The sequence below is a fragment of the Oryza sativa genome, chromosome 3 (assembly GCF_034140825.1).
Source record: "Oryza sativa Japonica Group chromosome 3, ASM3414082v1".
NCBI lineage: Eukaryota > Viridiplantae > Streptophyta > Magnoliopsida > Poales > Poaceae > Oryza > Oryza sativa.
Genome location: NC_089037.1, coordinates 8,615,220 through 8,628,200, shown reverse-complemented (window position 1 = coordinate 8,628,200; position 12,981 = coordinate 8,615,220). Strand labels below are relative to the sequence as shown.

The 12,981-nt window shown below is 43.2% G+C and overlaps 2 protein-coding genes and 1 long non-coding RNA gene across 6 annotated transcripts; 1 reads left to right on the top strand and 2 right to left on the bottom strand.

Annotated features, from left to right (window-relative positions):
* The first annotated feature begins 575 nt into the window (after positions 1-575).
* LOC4332325 (mitogen-activated protein kinase kinase kinase 1) lies at positions 576-4,922 on the top strand. Its single transcript, XM_015777534.3, has 9 exons — positions 576-1,686; positions 2,372-2,456; positions 2,568-2,630; positions 2,762-2,919; positions 3,120-3,195; positions 3,306-3,365; positions 3,709-3,816; positions 3,958-4,218; positions 4,474-4,922. The coding sequence occupies exons 1-8, from the start codon at positions 671-673 to the stop codon at positions 4,183-4,185; spliced, it is 1,794 nt and encodes a 597-aa protein (XP_015633020.1). The 5' UTR covers positions 576-670; the 3' UTR covers positions 4,186-4,218; positions 4,474-4,922.
* Positions 4,923-6,120: 1,198 nt separating this feature from the next.
* Positions 6,121-9,563, bottom strand: LOC4332324 (partner of Y14 and mago). Of its 4 annotated transcripts, none has more exons than XM_066309026.1 (4): positions 9,239-9,563; positions 9,040-9,150; positions 7,179-7,477; positions 6,121-6,723 (listed from the first exon to the last, which is right to left on the bottom strand). In XM_066309026.1, the coding sequence occupies exons 1-3, from the start codon at positions 9,425-9,427 to the stop codon at positions 7,202-7,204; spliced, it is 576 nt and encodes a 191-aa protein (XP_066165123.1). In that variant the 5' UTR covers positions 9,428-9,563; the 3' UTR covers positions 6,121-6,723; positions 7,179-7,201. The 4 variants fall into 4 exon arrangements, with proteins under 4 accessions (XP_066165123.1, XP_015628231.1, XP_066165124.1 ...); XM_015772745.3 differs by having other exon boundaries at positions 7,250-7,477; XM_066309027.1 differs by having other exon boundaries at positions 7,179-7,474.
* A 2,570-nt stretch (positions 9,564-12,133) lies between these two features.
* LOC136355857 (uncharacterized) lies at positions 12,134-12,724 on the bottom strand. The gene is made up of 2 exons (XR_010740381.1): positions 12,461-12,724; positions 12,134-12,327 (listed from the first exon to the last, which is right to left on the bottom strand). It is a non-coding gene; the product is annotated as an uncharacterized lncRNA (long non-coding RNA).
* Positions 12,725-12,981: the final 257 nt, after the last annotated feature.

Genomic DNA, 12,981 nt, shown 5'->3' with positions numbered 1-12,981 from the left:
ATTCGTTATTAGAGCAAGTTTAATAGTATAGCCCACTATTAATATATGGTCCCACCTGTCATACATACATTGCGTCTTGGAGTCCGTGTTGCAGCTGGCTACAGATATATAACCCGCTGCTCTTCTCTCTCATCTTTTATCTTATTAAAATATGTTTATAGCTGACTAATAATCTGCTATTATACATGCTCTTAGAAGATGTCACATCTGACGCTTAAGTTAATTTTTTTTATAGGATCCAGGGATAGAGTAGAAGAAGAGCGCACGCCAACACCGCAGCCATTCCGGGCCGCCCGGACCCAAGAAAAAACGCACGAAAAGCGCAAAAAGCCGCGGCTGCGGTGCCGCGCCAAGCTCGCGCGTGGGGCCGATCTGTCCGCGGTTGCGAGCGCGCGCGCGCACCAGAAAAGATGCGGGTCAATGCGACAGCGCCATCCGATCTCCCCCTCTCCGCCCCCCACCCACCCAAAAAATACTCGCAAAACCTCAGCGCCAAAGCTAGTGGGCGAAACGGAGAAAAAAAATAAAAATCTGCAGCTTGCCGTCTTCCCTTCTCTTCTCTCCTCTTCTCCCCCAAACCCAAAGCCAAGCCAAGAGGAGTCTCGCTCGCTTGGCACTTATCACGAACCATCCTTCCCCTCTCTCTCTCGTCCATGAGCTGAGGCCGACGATGGGGCCGCCCGCCGCGCCGCCGTCGCCGTCGTCGTCGTCTGGGGGCTCGTCGAGGCGGCGCCGCCGGCTCGAACGCCGGAACGCCGCGAAGCACATCGGATACGACGCCTCGAACTTCTGCGCCTACCCGCAGTCCCCGCCCGCCGCGTCCGCGCCTGCGTCCGGGTCGCCGTCGCTCGCCTGCTCCCCGGCGTGCTCCCTCGACCTCACGAGCTTCCGGATCGGCGGGAGCGGCGACGGGTGCAGGGACGTGCAGCTGCTCTGCTCCAGCCTCGGCCTCTCCGGCGTCGACGACTTCGCCGTCCCCGTCGCTGACTGGGAGGCGCACAAGGCCGGCCGCTCCTCCTTCTCCTCCTCCGCCTCCACCCCCAAGCCGCGCGAGGAACCCCCCGCGAGGGACTCTCCTGTCCGCCGCGAGGTTGCCGCCGAGGAGGAGCCGCCCTCCCTGCCCGCCCCCGCCGCTGCTCCCGTGCTCCCGGCGAAGGAAACGCCCAGGTCCGTGGCAATTGAAGCTCCAGCGCCCCTATTACGGGTGGATCCGTGGGAGCCAGCCCGTCCAGATGTGAGGAAGGCGAGCGGCGAGGGAGGGATCAAGGGCGTGCGGCCGCCGCCGGTCGTGCTCAAGCCGCCGCCGTCGATGGTACGGCCGGCGGTCTGCGTGGTGGAGTCCACGTGGGATATCTTGCGGTCGTTCGCGCCGGAGGAGGATAGCCATGCTCACGCCCCGGCGAGCAGATCTGGTGGTGATTCCGCATGCCAGGACGCGGGTGAGGAGGAGGATGATGCGGCCGCGGTGTTGACGCTGGAGGAGCTCAGGCTAGGGGAGACGTCCGAGGAATTCACGGGCACGTCTTCGCTGTCGACGACGAACGATGACGAGACGTCGAGCACAACCACCGAGTCCATGTTCTACATCTCGCCGAATGGGAGGTTTAGGAGGAAGATCCGGTCGTGGAACCGGGGGATGCTCCTGGGAAGTGGCTCGTTTGGGACAGTCTTCGAGGGGATCAGCGAGTAAGTGCTCTAAAGAGTAAATTTTATGATTTCTATATGCTGATCGCTCACTTTGTGCTTATGATTTCTATATGTTGATTGTTCACTTTGTGCTTATGATTTCTATATGCTGATTGTTCACTTTGTGGTCGAGAATTTGTGAGACCCAACAATTTAACCTGCCCTAAGATAGCATAAGGCATATCTTGGAAGCCATTGTTAACCCGAATTTAGGAAAATTGATTCTCTGATTGATTGTACACTGTATGTCTCCAATTATATCTCTTTAAGTACAGTTGCTAGATGGCGTGTAGGGTACTAGTAAGTGGTAATTGAATCATCAACATGATTTCATTTTCAACTACTTGAATAGCATAACCCTACGCTGTAGACAATCAGAATTCCGCTAGAGTCAGAATGTTGAATGTAATAGTACTTTATTTATTTGATTTGTTGTGTTCAATATGACATGATGTAAACATATGTTTAATCACTAAGGGTTCTGAAACATGTGAAACTTAGCTTCTAGAAGATGCACATGAACTGGCTGTCCTAAATGAATCATTGTAATACCTGTTGTTCCTTTTATGTGGTGTTCAATTGCAACAGTTATTCTTAGTATAGGCTGCTGTAATGTTTGCATAACACATGTCTCTTACATGCCGGAATAGTTGATATCGACATCTTATGATTTGATGTTTTACAGCGAAGGTGTCTTCTTTGCTGTCAAAGAGGTCTGCTTGTGTGATCAAGGGAGCAATGCACAGCAGTGCATTTTTCAGCTTGAGCAGGTTGGTGTTTCCTTTTTGTTTGTCAATAATGCCAGGGCCCAGGGCTATAATATCTTACTGGTTCTGTTGTATTGTAAATGTGATCTGTCCTAACTTCTTTTCATATTTTAGGAAATCGCACTTTTGAGTCAGTTTGAACATGAAAATATTGTGCAGTACTATGGTACCGACAAAGTAAGTTATTGATCGACCATTCATCATTTTGTTGAAGCACCATTTGCTATTGGGCTGTATGTAAATTTCTAGTTTTCTTGTACTTTTTTTCTTTTAAGGCTCATATTGAACCATTCTTGTGACTACTGCAGGAGGACTCAAAACTGTACATCTTCCTTGAATTAGTCACCCAAGGATCTCTTGCATCTTTGTATCAGAAGTACAGACTGCGAGATACTCATGTTTCAGCATATACAAGACAGATTCTTAATGGGTTGACTTACCTGCATGAGCGAAACATTGTTCATAGGTAATAACATTAGTTGAATCAGCATATCTGCTGTTTAGCCTTCTAAGGAGGCTTATTGTTTTTTTTTTTCACTTCAGCTGACAGTTATTCTAATTAATGCCTGCTCACTGATTTTTATCGTTAGCTTGAAGATTCTTAAGGAACTGGTACTGTACATTTATTCTGAATAAGTGAATAACAGTTCAAATCTCGTCTTGCAGGGATATCAAATGTGCCAATATATTGGTGCATGCCAATGGATCCGTGAAACTTGCTGACTTTGGTCTTGCTAAGGAGGTCTGCTTACTCTCGCGAAATCTTTATGTTCCTTTTTAATCTTTGAATGTTTCAGTTATTATTTTAAAATTTATCTCATTTATATGATTGATTTCTGTCAAATCTCTCAGATTACCAAATTCAACGTGCTTAAATCGTGCAAAGGAACTGTTTATTGGATGGCACCTGAGGTATGGCACAATATTTCTATTAGATTAGATTTGGACATGCTTGGGTTTTACTTCCTCCGTTTCATATTATAAGATTTTCTAGCATTGCCCACATTCATATAGATGTTAATGAATCTAGGCACACATATATATCTAGATTCATTAACATATATATGAATGTAGGCAATACTAGAAAATCTTATAACTTGAAACAGAGGTAGTATTTGTTTACCTTCTTTTATTTTGATGGTTTATCTAGAATAACAAACTAATAGGTAGGAGGTAAAAAGCCAAAAATGTGTTTATAATGCATTGATGTTAGATAATGTTGTAGTTGCCTCCTAAGATAATGATGAAATTTCAGGTTGTCAATCCCAAGACAACATATGGACCTGAAGCTGATATATGGAGTCTGGGCTGCACAGTCCTAGAGATGTTGACACGTCAACTTCCCTATCCTGGTCTGGAATGGGTGAGTTATTGTTCATCAGGAATCTAATTTAGCTCCTCCAAATTCAGTTATGGTGTTGGTTCCAAGTTTGATAATTATCCAGTATGCATATTACTTTGTTTCCTTTTTGCATTTACCCCATTTTCTCAACTTGTTCTGCAGACACAAGCTTTATACAGGATTGGGAAGGGGGAACCACCAGCAATTCCAAATTGCCTTTCTAGGGATGCTCGTGATTTTATAAGCCAGTGCGTAAAACCCAATCCGCAAGACAGACCCTCTGCAGCAAAGCTGCTGGAGCATCCTTTCGTTAATAGGTCAATGCGGTCGATAAGGTCTATGAGGACATCTTCGCGCTCAAATTCATCGGTACGCGGCATAAATGGATAGAATTGAGGACGGCTTCAGAATATCGGTGGAATGGTAAGTTAGTCTTCTTTAACTTGCTTTCCACTCATGCAAAAATAGTAAATATTTAAACTGTTCCTACACAATTGTTTTGCTTCGTAAGAAAAGTTGGGCAAACGATTTTCACACATCATCGCCGGAACACAGATTCGTCCATATCAAATATAATACAAAGTTGTTACCGTCAGCTGCCCGGTTGTGGCGCACTAGGTTGACATTGAGCGCGTGGTTAATCTGACTTTTGACTGGCGTGCATATTCTCTCTTGCAGATATTAGTTCTGCTAATCATGTGGAGCTGGCCGGGGAGGACGATTCGTTACCGGGAAGCAATATTGTCAACAGCACAGTCGTCAACCCCAACCATTGCGTTTCATTTGTTGATTCTTTCTCATAGTTTGCTGCGAGGGGATATGTCGTGGTTTAGTCAGCGGCTAATATTCAGCCCGGAGAATAGGTTAAATGTGCATTCAAGCGCATGAGTGTAAGTAGGAACTGACGATGTAAATATGCATGTTCGTGGTGGTGATTTATTTGTCTTTGCCATCATATGCCGTGCTTTGCCAAACTTTGGAACTTCCGATGACAGTAGCTTAGGTTGGAATTGCCGTGCATGTCTTCTTGTTAGAACAAAGGGTGTACGGCAGCTCATCAACGATTCCTATGCAGTGGTACGGGTATTCCAAAGGAAAAGCTACGATTGGTTGGTTGTTGTTCTCCAGTTGGCAGTTTGGCGTTTACAGCCACGTCGCGATTGGCATTTGGCGTCTTGACGATCACTTCTCAGTTTTTACGCGTTGTTTGACTTGCGTGTAATTCACAAAAGAAGAGGGACAGAAAATAATTCACAAAAAAAATAGTGGGAAAAAAATATTTACATGTCTCTGTCTATGCCGTTTGTTTTCCTCTCTTGATTAGAGCATCCACAATGGTAAAATAAGTTGCTCTCATAATAAGTTGATTAGAGCACCCACAACTTAGCAATAGACTAGATTAATAGTAAACCACCTCAATAGTATGTCTACATGGGTATCTATAGCTCTCTAATGCATTGCCTCGTTTTTCTCTATAGACTATCTCCAGGTTAATAGATAGCTTTGCTCTCTCTCTTCATTTAATCTCTTCCAAGTAGGAAAATATGCTGACATGGATCTCTTGTAGAGAGTCTATAGATAACCATTGCAGGTGCCCTTATGCTTCCGTTGTTTGGAAATCAAGGTGACTACGTCATTCGTTTCCATCGCTTGATTAGGGCACCCACAATGGTTATCTGTAGGCTCTCTACAAAAGATCCATGTCAGCATATTTTTCTACTTGGAAGAGATTAAATGAAGAGAGAGAGCAAAGCTATCTACTAATTTTGAGATAGTCTATAGAGAAAAACGAGGCAATGGATTAGAAAGCTATAGATACCCATGTAGACATACCATTGAAGTTGTTTACTATTAATCTAGCCTATTGTTGAGATGTATATATTTTATAGATAGCACCTTACTTTACCATTGCGGGTGCTCTTAGTATAAAGCGGAACGGCTTTTACTATTCAACCCTTAAAACGGTAGTTCATGTTTCTTGAACATCTGTCGTGAAGTGTTGCCTCTTAACTATCACATGAGCAGATATTTCCAAGAAAAAAACAACGAATAAAAGGAGAAAAGGAACATCAATGGAGTGATATTTTTTCGCTAAAAAAGGCATGGAATAAAATTTTGTTTCGTTGCACAATGCCCATAGGTGAATATTTAGTCCAGAATACGAAATCAATCACAGCATAAAATGCATTTCCAACTTAAGCTTTTCATCAGAAGTACAAAGAACCAAACAGGCAGACTTGCCATACTAGCTATATAACCCAAAACAAGCCAGTTTCCTATTGCTTTGCAAACCACGATGACCAGAAGAAAACCACGATGACCATATAAGCTGAATGTTCAAAGATGGATCAGGATATTGGACTCGCCTGTCATCTTTGTCGATGCAATGAGGCCTGTGGCCTTTAAATTTGTACGGTTATTACTGGATCAGCAGAGAAGTAAATCCAGTGTCAAGAGGAATTGCCAATGTTGGCATAATATACAAAGCTACAATGGCACCGTCACATACCCCAACTCCAATCGGTTGTCTCATTGCACGATGTCTACGACAAACAGATTTTGCAATACGAATCTTCGAACTGGAGGACGTACACGAGACAACAATTTGTGGCAAAAAGCTACCACTCTGTGTGAAACCCCACATCAATTGGATTGCTTTTTCCAGAGGCCGAGGGGAATAAGACAAGCAAGACAATGACTGATTGGACTTTGGATCAGCAAAACATCACAGCAGGCAGGCATTCGATATATGATGGCTCTACTCAACATCAGTGCTGAGGTCGACATTGTCTAGGAAGCAGCAGGAGAGCTCTTATTCTCCAAAAGCTTCAGCTCCTCTTTCCAACCTTCTATCTTCTTCATTTTCTCGAGTTGTTCAGGCTTCAAATTTTCTGGATCTCCTTGCACTTGCGCTTCTGCTAAGCGTATCTGTGATAAATCAAGACAAATTTATCCAGGTCAGATCTAATTTAGTCCCATGGTGGCAGATCAAAATAGCACTGTTAACATATACTATGGCTGCTCGCCTGCTCCTAGAGGTTGAAAGCATGGACTGAATACCTGAGATGTCCTAAGAACATAAAATCAATGATTGGTTACTACTACATTAGATTCTTGGCAGTTACCATGAATAAGTTAAACTTACAAGAAGAAAAACTGATTACAAGTGCTTATAAAATTACAATGTAGGATAAAATTGAGTACAAGTGCTTATCTTAAGTTAGACCAAGTAATAACTAATTAAGATTGATTGTGTAACTTAGTTTCCAGGCATACAACTTAATTATTGAGTACTATGCAGAAAATGAAAAATGGCTTGAAATTTTGGAAGCCTTATGCCAGAAACCAGACAAAAATTACTTGGGAACTTCGGGATAACCTACCAGGCTCAGGTCCCCCAGAAAAACTATGAACTGGAGAGAGAGTGAGGGAGGGAGGGAGAGAGGAAGACAACCTTCTTCTTCAGTGCTCGAATTTTCTTATCTATGTCTGGAGCAGATGACTCCGATTTTGAGTTGTCGGTAGCATCAGTGGAGGAGGTTGCGACAACCAGAGATTCAGAAATAGCAATGCCACTTATCTGCTTTGTTACACTGTCCACTGCATCCTTCGGATTGTCAGTTTCTCCTGCATCATCCTCTATATGCAAGCCCTTTCCTTTATCATTTGTTGTACTGGCCTGCTAAGAAATAAGAGAATGCCCAGCACAACATCATAAAGCAACTCTAATAAACCAGTAGCTCAATCTACAAGAGATAAAATCATCACCCATGAGGCAAACAATAAACAAACACTGTTCTGTTGACCCAATTATCAGATAGAGGATTTATGAAGAACCTTGTTCTCTTATTGTCCATAATTATGCCTGCCATGAATAGCTGATTGTGCTGACTCTTTAAAACTTATGTACAAATTCATATCAACGCACCTAAGAGCTAATGCTATAACACAAAAAAACTGGCCTTTACCATGGCATTTATGTTCATTCATGCTTAATAGTCAAGTAGAGGCTTCCTATATCGACCCGTTTTCTAATTGTGTCATTGTGGTTGAATGGGTTCATGAGACGACTTGGCCAAATAAAACCTACCAAGATAACCCATTGTGCAGACAACAAAGTTAGAACATAACATGCGATCAGGAATTGAAGTTGAACACAGTTACATTCCATGGACGAAAGGAGTGGAACATATTATTCATTTGGTAGATCCCCATGTTTTCCTCCAGATCATTACTAACCAAGAAAGAAATGCAATCATGATGATGGTGAGAAACAGTGAGGAAACAAATTGGTACTGTAGTAACAACAGTCAAGGATCACTGAACATACTACTAGAGCTGCCCCCAGGGCTTCTAATGTCTGAAGTTGTGAACCAACATGAGCTTGAGTATAAAAAAAAAGTGAATACACAGGTACAATAATGCAACTATTGACAATTCTTCCAAGTTTAGGTGTCGGTGCCAGATTATCATGATTATTGATTGAGATGACAGGCATGACCGCATTTTAGTTCAAATATGAGATGGCTAAAAAAAATCCTTTTCTGACTCTGTTCTGCTGGTTTTGTATTCTATGGAAATTCTGAAGCATACAAAAATTTTTCTCATAAGATGTCTCTTCTCATCTCATAGCAAGTTTTTATGCACCTGACTGGCCAGAAATCTGACTGTACCAGTGACTTGTATACATTTCAGAAATTGGTTAATTGCGTAAATTCAGCAATAACTTGGAACATGCTACAGGTATCGTTGGGCTGTTGGCATTAAGATGTGTCAGTAGACCAATTAAGACCCTACTTAGTCAATGTAATTGTGGAGAGCAGAAATGCGCTACATTTACCCCAACTGTGAGTATCAACAGAAGTACCCCAATAAAAGTATTGTGATTGCTGGTTAGACAGTTCAGAATGATAAAATTGATGGTAGCACTTCTTCTGTATTATCCCTCTGGCCTGAGATATTGCTCCTCCTTATTTTTACAGCCAAGGTCTAATTTAAGGTAATCTTTCACCCAATTGATGATAGCATTGTTTAGGGTAATCTCTCATACCTACAACAAACTAATGAACTAACTAACAACAATGAAACGGTTTATGCTTTTCACCCTAGCATGCCCAATCCAATTATGTGTGTCATCCGAATAATAAGCTCATACAGTAATCCAATGTACAAACAGGCCACTAAATCAGACGATTTCCCAAACACAAACACCGAGAGAGAGGGAGAGAGAGAGGACGGCCCTACCTGCTGCCGTTTCTCCTTACGCCGCTCGTTCCGCTTGGCCGCCTTCGTCTTGGGCTTAGCATCGAGCGCCGGGTCGTAGCCCGGCGGCACGTCGGGCCCCGACTTCCTCATCTGCAACAAAGCAGGCACCATGAGAGGCGGTCTTCAGTTGGAGAGCAAAGTGTGGGGATGATTGGGGCGGGGCGGGGCGTGGACTCACCTGGGCGCCCTTGGACTGGTAGATGGCGACCTCCTCCTGGGGGACGTAGCCGGCGCGGATGCGGATGGCCTTGCGGAGCGTGCCGTCGGGGCGGCGCGTCGGCGCGATGATGCGCTCGCCCTCCTTGGGGATGGAGAGGAGGCGCCGCTGCTCGCCGCCGCTGCCGCTGCCGTCGCTGGCTGTGGCCATGGCCGGAGGAGGCGCGCGGATTTGGAGGAAGGCTGCTGCTGCGGCGGCGGCGGCGACGACGGCGGGGGCACGGGGTGGGTTTAGGAGTTCGGGCGTCGGAGTTAAGACCAGAGTTGGGTCGGGTCGGGTGAGATTTGGGCGCTGGGGTCAAATTTTTCTTCCTTTTATTTCTTTCCTTTACGTGTTGTAATAGATGAAGGTTATTTTAATATTATTATTGTTATATAGTTTAGTTAAGATAAAATTTAATATTAGAATTTGCTTGAATATATATTTTTTAATAAAATCATGAACTACAATTAGAAGTTCGATCATAACAAGTTAGTATGCAAAAATTTTTTAATTAAAAATTTTGTATATGACTTCTTATGTATTTATAAAAGCAAATTAATTTAAAACATGACTCAAACACGGATTTGTATTTCCAAAAGCGAATAAACTTAAAAACCGACTCAAACACGTCATCTGTGTTTAAAGTAACTAGCGGATTGTCCAAGTAAAAGCATAATTGAATTTGATATACAAATTTTATTATTATGTTTTGATTCTATAAATATACTTAAAACTTATATATTGTAGATTTAAAAGTTAAAATGGTCCACAGCTCTTACCATATACTCCCTCTATACTTGTAAAGGAAGTCGTTTAGAACAACGACACGATTTCCAAAACACAACTTTGACTTTTTATTTCTATAAAAATATTTATTGAAAAGTGCTATATGTATACTTTTATGAAAGTATTTTCCAAGACAAATCTATACATATAATTTTTATATTTTTAAACTCAACAACTTAAGAGTTATTCATGATTTATATTTCCAAGGTTTGACTTAAATATTATCCTAAACGACTTCCTTTATTAGTACAAAGGGAGTATTTTCATAGATATATTGTACTATTTCTATACAATAGTTTTAAAATATAATTGGATTCCATATACAACTTTAACTTTTGTTTCCAATCGTATTTTGAACAAAATCATCTTTGCAGTTTATGTTTTGTTTTATTTATTAACGGGAGAATTTCTAAACCTGCGGAGTAAGTGTGGTGATACGAAAGTACAAAACAATAGTCCATTCTTCAATACTTATATGCTACTGATAATTTCTGCTCCCTCCGTTACAAAATAAATCAATCTCGTATAAGATGGGATACATTCTCGTACGATGAATTTGGACACCGGACATCCTTATGTCTTCTCTGGAGTAGATTTGTTATACTAAAATATATTATATTTTGTACGAGATTGGTTTGTGTGACATTTTGTACGAGATTGGTTTGTGAGAAAGAGGGAGTAAGTATAACGGAACCCTTATACATGACTGGTTGCAGAAGATTTCCAAAATGTTCTATCTATACCAAAATATTAGTTTAGCATGCCTTGGTATCATTGACAGCGCGTCCCACACATTACGATTCTCCACGCATCAAAGACCTATGACTGTTAAAAAACTTTCGGATGTCATCCACATGGAAAGCATGCCGTGATGCATCAAGCTCAGACGGTACAAACTTAATTTTTAGTGTTAATTTTGGACTTCTTCATCACATTATATTTTTCCAATATTGGTTTCTAAACCTCCAAAACCTCCAATAACAAAAATATAAAAAGTGATTTGCTCCGTGAATTGCACTTTGGTGTTTGGCTAAGCTTCTACGCTCCGTGATTTGCTCGCTAGGTCACCGGTCCTTACTAAGTAAGGTGGGGTCGTTACGAGGTGTAATTGTAAGGACTTGTTTGGTATAACTCCAACTCCTAAATTTAGCTTACTCCTAAATTTAGCTTAAAGAGTTGAGTCTAAAATGTAGTTGTGGTTGTGGAGCAGCCTAACCCCTAGCTCCGCTCCTATAGATCATTTTTGTGAGAGCGTCTCACCCAGCTTTACTCCCGTTTAAGGTGAAGTTAAAACTATTTGGTTGGGCTCCAGCTACAGAATAGGTGGAGCTAGAACTGGAGATGTGCCAAATAGGGCCTAAGACTATTTGAGTTCAGGCTATGGTTTTCTTTCCCTTTACTGATGTTCCCCTCTGTATTAAGAAAACAAATATAAAATTCTTACCTATAAATAATTTTTTGTTGCTTCATTTATTTTTCCACGATCGCTTGTCACCCGTAGTAGTTCAGACGATATTGCTTGTTGTACAATTCGTTTCATCAAACTTGGATCATGTTAGGTCTAGTAAACCTGAGACAACCAAATTCCAAGAAATTAACAAACATTATTTTTAAAAATATAGGTTGGACTAAGGCCCATAATCTAAGACAAGCACTAAGATAAAAAAGGGTGAGGAAGCCCTTAACCCTACAGTTTTTTTAAAATAAATCTAAACCTCTTTTTTAAAAATAATTTTTAAAAATAACCACTGGTGGAGAAGTGCTTTTTAGTCCCGGTTCGCAACCCCCTATAGTCCTGGTTTTCAAACCGGGACTACCAATCCGGGACTAAAGATCGCTATCTTTAGTCCCGGTTCAAATACCCGGGACTAAAAATCGATCTTTAGTCCCGGTTAGTAACACCAACCGGGACTAAAGAGAGGGGATCTTTAGTCCCGGTTGGTGTTATCAACCGGGACTAAAGAGAGGGTTGCGGCAGTGAGATGGTCCCCTTTTTTTTTTTTTTCTTTTTTATTTTCTCCCAAATCAAATGGGATACATATCCCAAATCAAACCCCCAATCCAGAAATCAAAGTAACATCTCAAATCTACATCACAAATCAAAGTTACTTATACACATAAATCAAATACATCACAAATCCTATAAAAATTACAAACAAATCAAATACATCACAGATCCATACAAATGTGCAACGAATCACAAAATTATCCATCCAAAAGTACATCAGTGAAATCACAAATAATTAAAAAAAACAATACGGGCTGCCGCTGCCGTCGGCCCCCTGCCCGCCGTTGCTGGGCGCAGCCCCACCGGTCGCCACCTGCGGCCCCGCCGGCCGCCTGCCCGCTGTCGAGGGGCGCGGCCCCACCGGCCGCCGCACGGCCGCCTGCCGCGCGGCCGCCTCGCTCCGCCACCGCCGCACGGCCGTCGCCGCCCGACCGGCTCCCGGACGGCCGCCGCCCCCCGTCCGCCGCACGGCCACCTGTCGCGCGGCCAGCTCGCTCCGCCGCCCGACCGGCCGCCGCCACCCGTCCGCCGCACGGCCGCCTGCTGTGTGGCCGGCTACCTCCGTCGCCGCCGCCCGGCCCGCAGCAGAGAGGGGAAGAATCGGAGGAGGCGGGGAGGGGAATCGGAGGAGAGGGGAAGGGGGAGGAAGGGGAGATGAAGGAGAGGAGGCTGGGATACCGAGGAAACAATGGAAGAGGAGAGGGAGTCTTAATGAAGGAGAGAAAAAAAGGGAGGGGTACCGGGTACCGAGGAGAGGGTAGCGGCATGCGCGCGGCTCGGCAGTTCATTTTTGTCCCGGTTTGTATAAACAACCAGAACTAAAAATAGATCTTTAGTCCCGGTTGTAATTGGAGCCTGACTCGACCCACCAACTTCTTTGAACCGGGACTAAAAATGATCTTTAGTCCCGGTTGGTAGATAAAATTTT

What these genes read in the sequence shown, in the direction of transcription:
- LOC4332325 (XM_015777534.3), top strand. Translation starts at nt 671, where the DNA reads ATGGGGCCGCCCGCCGCGCCGCCGTCGCCGTCGTCGTCGTCTGGGGGC. An exon ending in GTCTTCGAGGGGATCAGCGA is followed by an intron (nt 1,687 to 2,371) that starts GTAAGTGCTCTA and finishes GATGTTTTACAG; the next exon opens with CGAAGGTGTCTTCTTTGCTG. An exon ending in AGTACTATGGTACCGACAAA is followed by an intron (nt 2,631 to 2,761) that starts GTAAGTTATTGA and finishes TGACTACTGCAG; the next exon opens with GAGGACTCAAAACTGTACAT.
- LOC4332324 (XM_015772745.3), bottom strand. Translation starts at nt 9,427, where the DNA reads ATGGCCACAGCCAGCGACGGCAGCGGCAGCGGCGGCGAGCAGCGGCGC. An exon ending in GTAAGGAGAAACGGCAGCAG is followed by an intron (nt 7,478 to 9,039) that starts GTAGGGCCGTCC and finishes CTTATTTCTTAG; the next exon opens with CAGGCCAGTACAACAAATGA. An exon ending in TTCGAGCACTGAAGAAGAAG is followed by an intron (nt 6,724 to 7,249) that starts GTTGTCTTCCTC and finishes GATTTATCACAG; the next exon opens with ATACGCTTAGCAGAAGCGCA.